Source organism: Oreochromis aureus, linkage group 3 (genome assembly GCF_013358895.1).
Source record: "Oreochromis aureus strain Israel breed Guangdong linkage group 3, ZZ_aureus, whole genome shotgun sequence".
Classification (NCBI taxonomy): domain Eukaryota; kingdom Metazoa; phylum Chordata; class Actinopteri; order Cichliformes; family Cichlidae; genus Oreochromis; species Oreochromis aureus.
This window is the reverse complement of record NC_052944.1, coordinates 35,668,268-35,685,448: the sequence shown is the minus strand read 5'-3', so window position 1 is coordinate 35,685,448 and position 17,181 is coordinate 35,668,268. Positions and strand designations below refer to the sequence as shown.

Sequence of the window (17,181 nt, the reverse complement as noted above, 5' to 3'; positions counted from 1 at the left end):
CAAAAGTATTAATATTGCAAAGTCCAGACTAGTCTGATCATTGATCAATTAATCATTTTCAAATTTTGTGTGACGGTAGATACCAATAACATCTCAAGCTGATTTAATTTTTGGTGAAAATCGGATCAAGTTCAAAGTCAAGGTCATGCAGAATTTGAAAATCAGTAAAAACTTTATTGTTCTAGTTCAAACTTCAAAACAATTGGCGGTGAGTACCTAGTTTGGCTAAATATTTAACCTTGACTTTCATTATTAGCACCCACGTTGAAGCTGGAAAACACATTTCAAGAAACCATCTTGAGTAATATATCACATAAAAGTGCACAGAGAGCTGTACAACACAAGCCATGACTACAGCCCTTTGCTGTTTGGGGGTAGTTGCACGCTCTGAGTGCTCTTCTTACCAATGTTTTCCAGGTCTCATGGACTTTCCTTCTTATTGAATGCATACAATGGTTATTATTTCTATTCTCAACTATAATGTTGAATTGGAAATTATTTTTTGCAGAAATTCTTGGAGATGCAGATTCAGACTTTTGAAACCCAATGAAAACAAACTCAACATCTGAACTGGGTCGTTTCCACATTATATACTGGTTCCTCCAGTTTCTCTGGAAAATTTCAGTTTCCATTTCACAGAAACAGAGGGGTCCTCTGTTTCGGTGAAATGGAAAGTTTTACAGTAAAAAATAATCTAGTATAGTTTAAAGAAAAAACTAAACTCAGTGCACTGACTCTTTGTCACTAAAACAAATGTGGATATCACTGTGTATATTTTCCAATTAATGTATAGCTGACAGAAGGAAAAAAGGTTAAGACAAAAATCTAAACAGAGCTCTGCTTCAGAGTCACATGCAAAGTATCCTCTGATGGAGGGCGGGACCTCTTATAGGTATTTAATGCACTTTAATGCACAAGAATGATGTGCAGAATGAATTTTGCACTGTAAACCAAACTTAGCAGTAGAAAGAAAGATAGAAAGATGCCATCTATGTCCACTGTGAATGACCATCTTTGTACAGAGGTGGTGGCTTACAACACCAACTGTCTGCCATCTATAATCCAGGTTAGAGATCCCTTCCCAGATGTCTTAACATTCAGTGACATCTCGAGTCCTTTGACCTCAGTAAACACATGATAGGGTGGGGCTCACCTGAAAGATTTGCAGAATGTCACCCACACCTGTTTTCACACCTTGGTTGGTGTGATTAGGCAGAGGAACAAAATGGGGTCCAGGACCCTCTTAGGGACACTCCCAACAGGGTTTATAAATCTGGAACGCTCCACCAATTGCTCTTAGAACTGAAGAAGCTTAAAAGATGAGAAGTGAAACGTCTTCAAGAAACTTAAAGAGGTCCAGACGCTTTTCTTTCCAAGCTCCTTAGACTACGATGCCTATTGTTAAAACCTTTAAACATTAACCTATCACTTAATCTTTGATTTGGATCTTTGCGAAGACAAACTGGATGACTTCTTCAGTCTCAAACATTTAAACAGAGCTCTGCTTCAAGATTAACATGCAAAGTACCCTCTGATGGAGAACAGAATCTCTTAGAGATATAATTTAATGCACTTTAAGAATCATGTGCAGATGTAATTTCACACTGTAAACCAGGGGCGATTTTAGCCCATTTTTGAGGGTGCTTCAGCACCCCCAAAATGACTCAAAGCACCCTCAAAGATTTCTTACTTTTTTGACAATATTTGCTGTTTGTGTGACACACTACTAAAAATATAAAAAGCATACAGTACTTGGTTGAGACGTAACATTTCAACAACAAAAGTATAGATATCCCCCCCCTCCCAAAATGGTTTGTTCCAGCTACTCTGAGACGCAGCGGAGCGGAGGTGTAAGTGACTGGCTGAAAACAGGACATATTAGCTACATTTAACCTGCAGTTACTCTTTATATAGTTAGGTAGGAGTCAGACCATGTTTCTTTTTAGCTGAAAAACATTACACCAGGTAACCTGCAGTGTTGAAAACTTGTTTTCCGACGATGTTTGCTACCCTACAATCCATCCTACTCTGTAGTAAAATCAGCGACATTTGACCGTCCTGTTGCTCCCATTGAAATGTATACAGCCTGTTTAAAATCTAAAACTTAACATTGTCCGTAGCTTCTGTTGTTACCACTGTCCTGTTTTTGTAAATGGATACTAACTAGCTAACTGACTGAATGCCCATTAACCTTATAACTCCTGTTGTGGTGTGTGTGTGTGTGTGTGTGTGTGTGTGTGTGTGTGTGTGTGTGTGTGTGTGTGTGTGTGTGTGTGTGTGTTTTTGTGTGTACAGAGAGACAGCCAGGTTCATAAGGGATATAAGGAAGTTTTTTCAAAAAAAAGGTGCAACATTTAGGTAAAAGTGTAAGATCAAATGATCCATCAATAAAGAATAATGTTGGATCAGTGTTTCAATATTTATATCTTTTATTAGATGTTCATGTGGTTTGGTTATTTGCCTTTTGGTTGAAAGTAGACTGAGAGAGGACTTTTTATTAGTGATCTTAATAGTATTTTTTTCATATTAATGTAATTTTTTCATCTAATTGAATACAATCTATTTGTGTATGATTGTCAGTCCAAAGAAGGAGAGAGGAAAGAGGGGAATGTGAGGAGAAAGTACAAGGTCAGGAAGAACCAGGTAAGGAAACAGACAGGGAACAGTGACAGGCAAAACAGAAACTGTTAAACTGACAAAGAGAAAAAACCTGATTTTATTCATACAGTCTGGAAGTTGTGTTCTCCCTATATTAAAGCTGCTATACAGAATCTGCAAAACAAACTGGGTTGAAACATTTTTGACCCTCTTTAACAACATTCCAACATTATCATTGATTGGGGAGAGGTAGGCCAACTTTTGGACCGTCCAGTTGTCTGAATGACTGACGCAAACCGTGCACCACATTTGCGCACTATCAGAAAGTGCCAAACAGCACCCTGGTGGAGTGAGGAGCTGTAAAGAGAAGCAGAGTGCTCTGTTTATATTCTAAAAATGTTTTAAGCTGGCTTGTTTCAAAGATTCTGTACAGCAGCTTTAAATGTTTTCCAAAAGCACACATACACTTATCAGTGTTTCTCAAACTTTTTACAGTGTGAGAAAATGTCAAGCTCTCCCAAGTACCACTATGAAAGCATGAAACTCATAAATCTTACAACACAAAATTAGTATTATTAAATTAGTCAAATTAGTATCTGCAGTAAAGATTTTTACATACATTGTATACACTGTACCACAGGCAAAGTTGCCTCCATTTTTATAGTTTTTTATTAATATTTTGTAATAATTTATTCGTAATAACTTATTCTGTTTTGGGAGTGTTTTTTCATGTATCTGTATTATATTATACATACACATTAAAAGTGAATCTCTGTCCAAAAAATGCACTCAGCTTACTTTTTACTCACTATGAGCATCATTCATTATTCTCCCCCAGTAATTAAGGTTAGGATATGTATTTTTTTTATTCCAATCCATTCTTCTTTGGCAGCATTTAAATAAACTTTATCAGATTTATGATTTTGTTACAGACTTTTCAAAAAAGTGTTTTGCTTTTCTTTCACAGATGTGGGGATTAAATTGTGTTAAAATGTACAAAACAGTGATTTCATGTTTTGTGACGAGGACCCAGGCACAGAGAGACTTGATGAATTTAAGAATCTTATGATTTAATAAAGAAATTTACAGACTTGCACAGAGATGGTAAAATTATGATGACTGATAACGGAAACAAAGACAACAGACGACGAGGACAGGGAGGAACAGGGGTTTAAATGCACCAAGGAGACAGTCATAGAGAACTCGGGACAACTGGAGACATTTAAGGATGCAGGGACTGACAGAGACAGGGAAGAAGTCTCATCGTGATGTGTAAAGTTTAGTTTGCCTGGCTGGGCAGCTCTCTGGATGCTCAGCACCCCCAAAGCTCTGATCCTAGAATCGCCCCTGCTGTAAACCAAACTTGTGAATTCCAAACTGTATTAAGCAGTTAATGAAATCAACTATTTGCCATTTAAGAAAGAATTATTACTTAAATAAATTTGGCTTTTGCAAAGTCTTACTGAATTCAGTACAACCAATCAAGATCTTTATGCTTATTATATCTGCTCAGTACAGATGATAACTTTAATTTGTGAGAAATTAAATATGTGAAAATATGCAGTAATTTCTTTTTTCTTTAGGAACTGATCACATACTAACTAACAAAGAGAGGTGAATGTCTTCAAGAAACTTAAAGAGGTGCAGTCGCTTTCCTTCACAGCTCCTTAGATTACAATGACATAGATGACTGAGAACCCAGACAAATACCTTTCTGGTTAAACCTCTTGAAAAAAAAAAAAACTAAATTTAACAGTAATATGGACATCACAAAGTATTTTAATCTTCCTATTAATTGCTCAGAGCAACACAGAAAGCATATAATAATTAGTAATTATAAATCATTTGTAAGCATGTAAAAAACTTGTTCACATACTGTAGGGTTTGGGTTCTTAAATACTCTTTATTTAAGCATCTCAGGTTGTCAAAATAATAAAATTGTAAACTCTAACTCTATACAACTGTTAAAATAGAGTACCACTGTTACTTTGTCAGTTCGGTATGGGACTTTAGGAGAAATATGACACTTCTTAGGTTACAAATAATTGTGCTATCCTGTTAAATTAACACTTTGTCCTGCAATTGGCATATCTTTGGTTACAGCAAGGACTCAAAAGGAGGCACACATGAAAAGTTGACCGGCTTTTAATGAACACTGCAGGCGCAACAAATTAAAGTATTTGTCGAGTCGATGAGTTGAATTCAGGATGGCAGTATTGACCACTATCCGATTCACTTCATTTGGGTTTGAACCTGGCTTGCTGTGGTGGCCCAAATATACCTCAATGCTACTAAAATCACTTCACACACACACACGTACGCGCATTGTTACTGGTATTTTGCTTGTTGCTAAAGAAACATGCAAAACGGATGAAAGCTGCCAAGAGTATAAAGTATAATTTATATCTGGAATGGCTGGCAAGCTACTGTTGTAGCCACAGCTGCCCTGGGGCAGGCTGACAGAGGCGAGGCTGCCATATCGCGCCATCGGCCCCTCTGGCCAACACCAGTAGGCGGTAGGGTAGGGTAAAGTGTCTTGCCCAAGGACACAACGACCAGGACAGAGAGCCCAGGGATCGAACCGGCGACCTTCCGGTTGGCAGCAGCAGCCAAGGGTTGGCAGCAGCAGCCAAGGGTTGGCAGCAGCAGCCAAGGGTTGGCAGCAGCAGCCAAGGGTTGGCAGCAGCAGCCAAGGGTTGGCAGCAGCAGCCAAGGGTTGGCAGCAGCAGCCAAGGGTTGGCAGCAGCAGCCAAGGGTTGGCAGCAGCAGCCAAGGGTTGGCAGCAGCAGCCAAGGGTTGGCAGCAGCAGCCAAGGGTTATATAAAATTACATGTCTGAAATTACATCTGCACATGATTCTTAAAGTGCATTAAATTCTATCTCTAAGAGATTCTGTCCTCCATCAGAGGGTACTTTGCATGTTAATCTTGAAGCAGAGCTCTGTTTAAATGTTTGAGACTGAAGAAGTCATCCAGTTTGTCTTCGCAAAGATCCAAATCAAAGATTAAGTGATAGGTTAATGTTTAAAGGTTTTAACAATAGGCATCATAGTCTAAGGAGCTTGGAAAGAAAAGCGTCTGGACCTCTTTAAGTTTCTTGAAGACGTTTCACTTCTCATCTTTTAAGCTTCTTCAGTTCTAAGAGCAATTGGTGGAGCGTTCCAGATTTATAAACCCTGTTGGGAGTGTCCCTAAGAGGGTCCTGGACCCCATTTTGTTCCTCTGCCTAATCACACCAACCAAGGTGTGAAAACAGGTGTGGGTGACATTCTGCAAATCTTTCAGGTGAGCCCCACCCTATCATGTGTTTACTGAGGTCAAAGGACTCGAGATGTCACTGAATGTTAAGACATCTGGGAAGGGATCTCTAACCTGGATTATAGATGGCAGACAGTTGGTGTTGTAAGCCACCACCTCTGTACAAAGATGGTCATTCACAGTGGACATAGATGGCATCTTTCTATCTTTCTTTCTACTGCTAAGTTTGGTTTACAGTGCAAAATTCATTCTGCACATCATTCTTGTGCATTAAAGTGCATTAAATACCTATAAGAGGTCCTGCAATGCTTTTGACTCGATCAGTATTAACCCCCGCCCCCTGAGTTTGATGTGTGAGGCTGACAGATAAGATTAATTCATGAAGACCAGCCCAGGGTCAGGACCGCCAATATGAATTAAATAAAAACATCATTAAATAATTAATTACATGTGCCAATAATTAATTAAAATTTGAAATAAAGAAATAAATAAAGTATCAAATGTTTTAAATGAAATGAATGGGCATTTAATTAATTATTTAAATATTAACTTCATTAATTAATTCCAATTTTAAATAATTATTGACACAATTATTTAATGGTGTACTTAATTCATTCATTCATTCCTGGCCTTCCATAATTAACAACAGGTCCCCACAGCAGACAGCTCCACATTTCGGCTTTTGGTGAATTTTTAGACCAGACCAGGCGCAGAGCCATTGCAAGGGGGGCACAGTATGAATAAAAAAGAAAAGAAAAGAATGCTTGGACACTGTTAGCATAATGGACAGGTTTTTGACGGAGCTCAGATGAAGCATCACCAAATATGTTTCCAAACCAAAGACTAGAAAATATGATGAAACATATCTTGCCTTTGGCTTCATCCAAGGTAGGTATCACTGACAGAATTTGTTTCCCCTGCTTCAAGAGCACGCGCTAGGCTGTCCATATCATGGACAAACAGTACCCGCAGTTGTTTATGTTTTTAAAACCATTTTGCACAGAGAGGCATTATTTTGAAAAATGTATTGATAGCAATGTTGAATATTCTTACAAAGTAAAAACAAAACAAAAAAACAACTACATCTAAAATAATTACACCATAAAGATGGTTTGTTTTTCTGTTAATTAAAAGAGGTAGTATTTTATTTTATTGCTACCTGTAATTTATTGCTGTTTACTTTTATTTGTTCCATTGTTTACATAAGGTTTTAGGTGTCAAATAAACTGCCATGGAGTTTAAAAGCAAAATATGGATGTGTGTGGTTGGCAGTGTTGCCAACTCCTCAGTAAGGAAAATCGCTATTGGCTGTCCTAAAGGTCGCTAGAAGTCGCTAAATGACATCATCGCCCAATTTGCGTAATTGGTCGTGCTTATGTAATTGTAACCTATGTTGTTGGAGAGATAAATAACATCATGAAAGAGACATAAAGTGAGTAAAAAACAAACAAACCCTAAATGCATTTAAAATATATTTAGAACTACAAATTAAATTATTTTAAAAATGATTGTTTTTTTCAATGTCACAATTCCAACCCACTTCCTTTATCTGCGCTTGGTACCAGAAAAAGTGACCCGAAGTAGGCACGCTTGCGGAGTTACTTTGTGTGTGTGTGTGTGTGTGTGTGTGTTTAAGTAGTCTTTAACCTTGTGATCCACAAAAAGTACGCGTAAAACAAGAACTGACTGCGCTACAGTCAGGGCGGGAGCAGCGACTTTGCTCATGCGCGATTCATTTGCAGTTTGGCCGCGTAGGGGTCACCATCTTCTGCTCTGACAGCAGGAGACTGCTACTTGAGGACGATCTGCCGCCTGTGAGCGCTTTGGCATGTGCGAGGTGCCCACAAGTACGGTGTACATTTTAGGACATCGTCAGGTCTCAGGAAAACACCAACAAAAGTCACCAGATTTGTCATTTTTTGCTTTTTAGCGGGGGGCGAGAAGATTTTATTGTATAAGGGGGCATACACGGGGGGCCCAGCAAAAAAAGTTTGGGAACCACTGCCATAAAGAGAAGTTTTCACAAAATTATTAAAGGATGTTGTTTCATGGTATAAACATGTCCTATTATGTTTGATGGTGGGAAATTAATTAGCTGTTGAAAATAACGATTAATATGCAGTTTTAGGACAACTACAGCAAAACAATAAACCAAAATAAAAGCAATAGATTATCACTGTGACAGTCAACAACAGATTACATGACAAATAAACAAGAAGATGTGTTTACCTGACATGGATCAATGCCTCCAGCCTCGAATCCAGCACAGATCTCGTTCTCTGTCACAACGGCGATCCTAAAGTAGTCTTCATAGATGAATTTGCACTTAAAGTTTTCCACTATTTTTATTCTTAGCTCTTGCAGGGTGTTGGAATCATTACCTAAATGGAGGGAATTCATAGATCAGGCCTTTCTAAGCACAAATGTGTATAGGAAAATAAATATTTTATAACTTACCATCGTCACCAAAACCGATGACCCAGCTGCTGGTCTCATTGTCGAAAGTGCTGTTTTCTGAGGCTAAGCAGATCGGCTGTATGTAGTCTGTGAAATTCACAGGAGCCGACAGCTTCAGAAGACAAATGTCGTTCTCACGAGTCGACGAGTTGAATTCAGGATGGCAGGTGAAGTTGACCACTGTCCGATTTACTTCATTTGGGTTTGAAGCTGACCTGCTGTGGCGGCCCAGATACACCTCTATGCTACTGAAATCACTACACACACACACACACACACACACACACACACAGGATATTTTTAGAGCAGTGGATGATTAAATGTGACACCAAGATAAATATAATTACAATAATCACTTAAAAAGGCTAATAAACAGTCGGGCTACCAAAATCTAACTCAGCCCTGCCCGTCGGGCTATCATAGGAAGGAAAAATATATGTCAATGCTGTTCCATTCTTTCTCAAATGTAGCTGGGTAATTATGTCATTGGCATCGACGAGCCTCTGTCAATATGTGAAATCGAGTTTGAATTTGCGCTTCTTCTTTTTTTTGGCTTTCACTTTCACTTTGCGATCGTGCGAACTGTGTATAGTGAGCGGCAGTACTGATTGGTGAGTGACAGATTAATTGCGCACCAATTCCTCTGGCATCATCACTCATTAGCTACTATTCAAACGTGACAAGTGAAATCTCCCACAGCAAGCTTAAACATGTGAGAGGTTGATTGTGCAGAGAATCGCCGACCGTTATGTAAGTACGTGTGTAAAAACAGCAGGATTTAAGCAGGTATTTTAGTTCTGCAGAGCCAAATAAGACAGGTCAGGGTGAAGAAGGGACAGCCAAAGAAAAGCCGACCACAAAACGGAAAAGTTATGACAAATCAGACTATGAGGCAAAAAGAAAGCTCAGCTTTTTTGGTTTCATGGACAAAAGAATTTCTGTGGCTGGAATATGACAACGTAAATACAATAATGTTCTGCCGGGTGTGTCGTGAGTTTCCCTCGATATCTGAGTCGACAAGCGCCTTTGTTACTGGGACCAGTAATTTTAAGAAAGACCCCATCAGAATCCATGAGAAATGCAAGAAATGCATTATTGCTCAGTCTGCAGTATCTTTCCCAGAACAAACACCAATTGCAAAAACATACTAAAAATAAACCAAGCACAACAAGAAGTCCTGAAAAAGCTGTTTAGAACAGTGTACTATGTTCCAAAGAGTGAACTACCATTGGCAACATTTAGCAGTCTTTGCAAACTTCAAAAAGCAAATGGCCTCGATCTTGGTTCCACTCACCTCTTACCCGTGATTTCAGTGGAAATTTTCAGATTCAGGATCTGACACAGACTGATTCATGTTCTACACAGTTCCAAATATGTAATTTTCATACAATTGTTGTAATTTGTGTTTTAACAATTTTTTGATGGATGTTTTGTTTCCTTTACAATATTATACTTTAATGTATATTACTGTAAAGGAAACAAAACATCCATCAAAAAATTGTTCTCATGTTTTTTTTCGGGCTAGTTAAATTTATTTTGGGCTACCAAAAACTGAAGAGTGCCTGCCCGAAGGGCTACCAGGGATTTTGAAATTTTGCGAGCCCCGAAACAAGTAGGACAAGAGTTCTAAGTGGAAAATAATTACTGCAGATTAGATCATTCAATTTTTTAGTGTTATTTGGTAAGGTTCATATATATATATATATATATATATATATATATATATGTATATATATATATATTTATGGGCAGATTCTAAATGTTTATTTATTGTACCGTATATTCCTCACTATAAGACACACTTAAAATCCTTTAATTTTCTCAAAAATCAACTTATGTATGAATTCTGGTTGGGCTTATTGACTGAACTGATTTTATGTGGTACACGGTGCTCAAAAATCTGTCAAAAAATGTTTTGGTAAGCTACAAAGCCGCACCGCTTGATGGCTTGCCGGAGCATTACGGCTACCGTAGTCAGGAGCCTTGCGGTCTCGGACCAATCTGGGTCCAAAACTCCGCCGCTTTAGGTCAAACGAACACTGCGGCATCACTGAGAGTTAAAAGCTGTCTAAATTCTTTCATCTTTAATAAAATGATCGCTACGTGATCGCTAGCGACACAGCTATGTTAGCATAACATAAAAACAAGTGAAGCTGGAGGATGAACGCCAACTTTTTTCCCACTCGAAAAAAGTTAATGTGAGGGTTCCCAATGGTTAGGGACAAATGCAATTGCATGGCAGGATGCTGTAAACAGACCAAACTTCAGTCAGGAGAACAACTGACATAGTCCATCCACAATACGAGGTTAGTCATTAATATACTGCAACAACATGGGAATAGAGCAGCTGCGAGAGAATTCAGCATTACTGAGTCAATGGTACGGAAGTGGAGGAAGCAAGAAGAATGAGTTGAGTAAAGTTTGACTTATCTGACTGTTTTGTTTCACTAAATGCAACTTATAATCCGGTGCGTCTTATGGTCTGAAAAATACAGTATATTTTCTCTTTTACCCTGTGAGGGGGTTGCTTTTTCCTTCTACGGTTTGAATTCGTGTGTGTGTTTATTTGAGGGAAATTATCAGTCTTACAAATGTGTATAGTTATGGTTTTGTTTTGTTTTTTCTTCAAACATGTCTGGGCTTCATTATGTTTCTGCCTTTGTTTGGAGACATGTTTGCCCAGACATGTTTGAAGATCATTAAACAACATTTAATATTATACAAAGATAACCAGAGTAAATACAAAATGCAGTTTTTAAATGATGATTTCATTTACGAAGAGAAAAAAAAGTTACCCAGATCTACCTGGTCCTGTGTGGAAAAGTAATCCAAACTACAAACCATGCTGAGATCCATTATACACGAATGGAGGAAAACTGCAACAATGGTGAGCCTTCCCAGGAGTGGCTGATCTACCAAAATTACTCCAAGAGCATGTCAACAACTCATCTGACAGTCACAAAAGAACCCAGAACAACATCTAAAGAACTGAAGGTCTCACTTGACTCAGTAAAGGTCAGAGTTCACGAGTTCAACAAAAACAGAGAGACTGGGCAAAAATGGAAGAGCTCCAAGCAGAAAACCACTGCTGACCAAAGAGAATATCAAGGCTTATGTCACATTTACCAGATACATCTTGATGACCCCTAAGATTCCGGGGAAAATATTCAATGGACTGACGAGACAAAAGTTGAACTTTTTGGAAGGTTTGGGTCCCGTTACTTCTGGTGTAAAACTAACACAGCATTTCATAAGAAGAACATCATGCCAACAGTCAGACAAGGTTATGGTAGTGTGATGGTCTGGGGCTGCTTTGCTGCTTCAGGATCTGAATGACTGAATGACTGTAATTGATGGAACTATGAATTATTTTCTGGTAGAAAGCTCGTAGATGTCTCGAGGTCCAGATTAAAACAGGCCTTTGCAGTGGCTGCTGCCTGAATCGGGACCTCCTTAATATCAGACACTATCAAAAACCATCTGAAAACCCATTTTTATTATTTCTTTATTAAACCAGATATAATTCTGATTACTTTTAATCAGTTCTGCTTTACTCATGTTTTCTCATTATCTCTTTTCTTTCTTTAAATCTGTTTCATTGTTTTATGTATTTCATCAATCTAGTTGTACAATACTTTGGTCAATAGCTGTTGCTTTTACAGATACAGCCCCTTAAAATGGCCGCCTGTTCTTTGACATGGCCATGACTGAAGCCTGACTGATTCTTGGCACTAAGGCTACGTCCACACGTACCCGGGTATTTTTGAAAACACAGATTTTTCTATGTGTTTGCACCTTTCGTCCACACGTAAACGGCGTTTTCGGTCACTGAAAACGGAGATTTTTAAAAACGCCTGCCAGGGTGGATATTTTCGAAAACTCCCTTTTTGCATTTACGTGTGGACGAGGAAAACGGAGAAAACGCAGCGCCTTTTTTAACATCACACTGTGCACCACATTATTGTTTCGGTGAAATGAATTTCTACAATACTGTTAATTGTACTCTCTGCAGTGTTTAAATGCTTACATATACACACACAGTTACTGTCCCTCCACACATACGACTCGGTTCTGCTTCTATGCCCCATCTTTGTTTACTATTTCTCACCGAGGCTTCTAGACTTCTGATTGGCCAACATTTCTACACGGTTAGGAATATATCGCCACCTGTTGCTTTGGCATGTTCCTAGCAGCGTTTTCCTTCATTTCTGCGTTTACGTGTGGATGGGATTATTTTTTAAAACGAAAACGGAAAATCTCCGTTTTCAAAAATACCCGTGTACGTGTGGACGTAGCCTAAGGATATCCCGCACCTGTGACGTGGACGATGCAACCATCTGTGGTAACGCTCCTATGCTAGTAAAAATGGTCGTAATGTCTGGTGTATCCACCAGGGAAACAGTGTGGAGGCATTCAGTTACAGACAGAGTTAACTGAGTGCCTCAGTTGTTTATTTGTCAGTTATGACAGAGTAACTTCAAAATATTCAGAAGTAATTTCTGCCTGATAAAACGATCTGCCAAGTCGGAACATGCCTGTTTAGTTTATTTACACCTCAGTCAGGGAAAAGAGTTTCCAGCTCTGAGTTGCATTCACGAAAACTCCGACATCAGAATATCAGCCTTTTTTTTTTAATCTTCGGGTAACTGTGAGAGCACGTACTCTTCTCCCGGAAACAAATTGAAGGTTTCAACAGAAAAAACAAAAACTGAATATCAAGTCGGAAAACCTTAAATTTATGGAATTTACGTAGCAGTATAGACAAGATAAAATTCACTTCATACAGCTGATAAGAGGTGTATGAGCTATCAATCTGTCAATCCTTTCCGTGTCTGGGCCGGGTGAGGTTTCCCGTGTTGAGTCAAATTAAGCCACAGTCTCCACTCCTGGTGGTGCCCTTCCGTCAATTCCTTTAAGTTTCAGCTTTGCAACCATCACGTTAACACTCGCCTAACACACTTTAATATGTATGGTTGTAAGGTTAATACAGAGCTTTAAAAAACATTCTCCTTTCAGGTACAAGAACTGGACTGAAAATGATTTAAAAGCATCCAAAGAACAACTTGAAAAAAACCTTCATGAAGCCCACAAAGCATTTAACAAAGAAAAACAAGGTGAAAGTCTGGCCTCTCTTATGCAAAATAAAGAGAAATTATGGGTCACTCAAGACTTTGTACAACATAAAAGTTTAAAGAAATATAAAGAATAAATCAAAATATTACACTGAAACCTGAGAGAAAAAATGAAGGATGTGCTCATGATTCAAACAGAGGTCTGAAGAAGTAACAACCAAGCAAACAATAGGCTCAATGAAAAATGAAGTTCTACCAGTCTCAGAAATAACCTCCACGTCTGGTTTGGGATCTGTGAAGAAGCTTGTGTGCAAGAATATTACTTTTCTGTTTTTAATTTTCTTTTAAATTGTCTCTGCTTATTTTATTAGATTGAAATGGAAGAATGAAGAAAAGTTTAGTGGAAATAGTTTTGGTGATTTGCAGAATAAAATGTCTGAATGGAAAAACAGAATGTAAGGTTTTATCCATTTATTTTACATTTTCAAAACGTAACTTCATATAACGTAAATTCAATTCAGGTTTATATTCTACAAAAGTGTAAACTTGCAGCAGTGACTCACAATAGTGTGATGGATGCAGTTGTCAGCACCCACTGGTCGGTGATTAGAGACCCTCCAAAGAGAGAGTTTACTTCAGCGTACCAGGGCCAACTTCCTGGTGTTGCATGCTGGTCTCTTGTGATGTTGCTGCTCTTCACAGCCCTGCTGCCACATGCTGAGTAAACAAAGAGACCACAGTTAAACAGTGACTAAAACCACTCAGAGATGAAAGATAACACTGAGCTATACAACACTCTTCTGGGAAATCACGAGTACTGGCATTCTTGTGCATGTTGTTTTAAGAAGGATTAACCTAAATCAACTGAAGGTCTGAACAATGTAATTTACATAGTATATACTGGTTCCTCCAGTTTCTCTGTAAAGTCGCAGTTTCCCTTTTATTGAAACAGAGGGGTCCTCCATTTCAATAAAACAGGATATTGGATATTACACCACAGCACTATGCAAATTTGTCACTGAAGCAAATGTGCATAGTGCTGTGTATGTTTTCCAGTTACTGTGCAGCTGATAAATAACTCAAAAACACAAAACCTGAAGAATAGTAAAAATGCCTTTAGATGCTTACCGGGCTGCTCTGAATGACAACCTGAAAAGAAAAACAGAGACAAACATGTTAAACCAGGTGATCACTTCCATTTAAGATAAGATAAGATAAAATTTTATTAATCCCTCGGGTGGGTTCCTCTGGGAAATTCGGTTTCCAAAAGCACAGCACCGACAGAAGTTACAGAACGTGAGCAGAATATTATATATATACAGATATATAAATACAGAGACATATATAAATAAAAAATATACGAAGGGGATAAATAGAATAAATAGGAATAAAAATACAAGTGAATTGCACATTTCAAGCATTGAAGTCTATTGCATCATTGACTATTAACAAAAAGTATTGCACAAAAGGTATGGCACAGTGAAGTGAAGAGGCACTACAGCTTAGTTGTTCCCCCCTCCTTTGTCCTCCTGCTTCCCCTCCCTCTCCCCTCCAGAGAGGAGTTAAACAGTTTGGTGGCGTGTGGGACAAAGGAGTTTTTAAGTCTGTTGGTTCTTGTCTTTGGGAGAAGCAACCTGTCACTGAACAGACTCCTCTGGTTGTTTATGGCCGTGTGCAGAGGATGCCCAGCATTGTCCATAATGTCCAGCAATTTTTTTAGTGTCCTTCTCTCTGCCACTGACACCAGAGTGTCCAGCTTCATGCCGACCACAGAGCCAGCCTTCCTGATCAGTTTCTCCAGCCTGGATGAGTCTTTCTTTGCTGTGTTGCTCCCCCAGCACACCACAGCATAGAAAAGTACTCCAGCAACCACCGACTGGTAAAACATCCTCAGGAGCTTCCTGCAGATGTTAAAAGACCTCAGCCTCCTGAGGAAGTACAGTTAGCTTTGGGCTTTTTTATACAGGTGCTCTGTGTTGCATGACCAGTCCAGTTTGTTGTCCACCCACAGCCCGAGGTACTTGTACTTGTTGACCACCTCCACCTCCTCCCCCTCTATCTGAACTGGCAGTGGGCCTTCTCTTTTTGAGATTTGTGAGAAAGTGAATCGATGAAATTATTTATGGAAATGATCTCACTACGCTGCAACTTATAAAATAAGTTAGCACAATTTTTCTCACCCATTAATTAATAATGTTATACTCTTAGTTTATCAAAACTGATAACAGACAAATAAAAAAACAGAGAAGATAGTTAATGTAAACTCATTGGTGCTGTTTGTTTGTGATACAGGTTTGAGGGATGATCAGATGATGACACTGAGGACGACTTCTTCAGTCTCAATCATTCAAACAGACACAATGCAAAAGTATCCTCTGATGGAGGGCAGGACCTCTTATAGGTATTTAATGCACTTTAATGAACAAAAATGATGTGCAGATTGAATTTGCACTGTAAACCAAACTTAGTTAGCAGTAGAAAGACAGATAGAAAGTTGCCATCTATTTACACTGTGAGTGACCATCGATGGGGTGGAGCTAGGTCTCACAGTGGGTTCATCTGAAAGCTTGGCTGAATGTGACCCACACCCATTTTCACACCTTAGCTCGTGTGATTTGGCAGAGGAACAATAGGAGGTCCATTGTCCCTTTTGGGGGGGGGGGGGACAATCCCATAGGCCTTAAATCTGGAATGCTCCACCATTTGCTCTTAAAACTGAAGAAGCTTCTTGGATTAGAGGTGTAACATCTTCAAGAAAGTTAAAGAAGTCCAGACACTTTTCTTTCCAAGGTCTTTAGACAATGATGACTATTTTTAAAACCTTTAAACATTAATCTACTACTTAATCTTTGATTTGTATCTTTGCCAAGACAAACTGCAACTCAGCCTCACCTCTGTTGTTACTGTGACATATGCAGTTACTCTGCTGAATTTCAACATCACAAAAAAAATAACAAGACACGACAAAGTAAACTAAGGAACATGAGAGCATGAAATGTCTGCACTTGATAAAAGAGAGAAACTGACTGAATAGAGAAGAAACTGTTGATATCAAATAAATAAATGTGCATCACTGTGAACATGAGGCAGTCCAGTGACTTTGACTTTGACATTAATGCTAAATGGACTATTTCCTTGTATCCAGGTGAAACATTTAGAATAGTCACATTTGTACCTGTAATTAGTCTCATACTTCTTCCACTCCTGACATATAACCTCAGTAATGAGAATATATCTGAAGAAAAATTCAACTTTTTTCTTACCTTTGCATAAGGAAATGATCACCACAGTGAAACAGCACACAAACTGTTGGAGAGCCATTGTTATCTGCAACTCTTTCAGGTATATCTAAAAAGTATGTTCAGCTCCACCCACTTCTATTTGTTATGAGGGCCTTGTCAAAGAATCCAGTCAGGCTTGTTAATCTGTGTGCTTTTTTGTTGAAAATGGTGATGCTTGTATTTTCTAAAATGTTGTTCCCAACCCAATTCCCCACCCAACTCCTTAACAGACTGCAACAACAGACCTTATCAGTTTGTTTTTTCTCCTCAAAGGAGGTTATGTGTGTACACTGTAAAATGTAATATTGTGTTTAATTAAAAATATTAAATAGGCTGAACTCAATTTTTATCAATTTGTTATTAGAACTCAATTTAAATAAGTTACCAGTACTTTTTATGCAAAAACGCTGATAAACTCCATTTATTTGATTTGTCTTAACTTAGAAAAACTAAGTAAGCTGGAAGTTTTGCTTCTCAGTGCGGAAGGATGAAAGATGTGTTTTGAAAATGCCACGT

The 17,181-nt window shown here is 38.5% G+C and overlaps 1 protein-coding gene across 1 annotated transcript in view; it reads right to left on the bottom strand.

Annotated features, from left to right (window-relative positions):
• The window catches only part of LOC116335227 (prostasin-like), a 35,314-nt gene extending 18,609 nt beyond the window's left edge, over nucleotides 1-16,705 (bottom strand). The window contains exons 1-5 of the mRNA XM_039600343.1: nucleotides 16,648-16,705; nucleotides 14,513-14,533; nucleotides 13,948-14,101; nucleotides 8,313-8,569; nucleotides 8,085-8,236 (exon numbers count right to left, since the gene is read on the bottom strand). Of these exons, the coding sequence (XP_039456277.1) occupies nucleotides 8,085-8,236; nucleotides 8,313-8,569; nucleotides 13,948-14,101; nucleotides 14,513-14,533; nucleotides 16,648-16,705 (642 nt within the window). The remainder of the gene's footprint in view (nucleotides 1-8,084; nucleotides 8,237-8,312; nucleotides 8,570-13,947; nucleotides 14,102-14,512; nucleotides 14,534-16,647) is intronic.
• Between the last annotated feature and the right edge of the window lie 476 nt (nucleotides 16,706-17,181).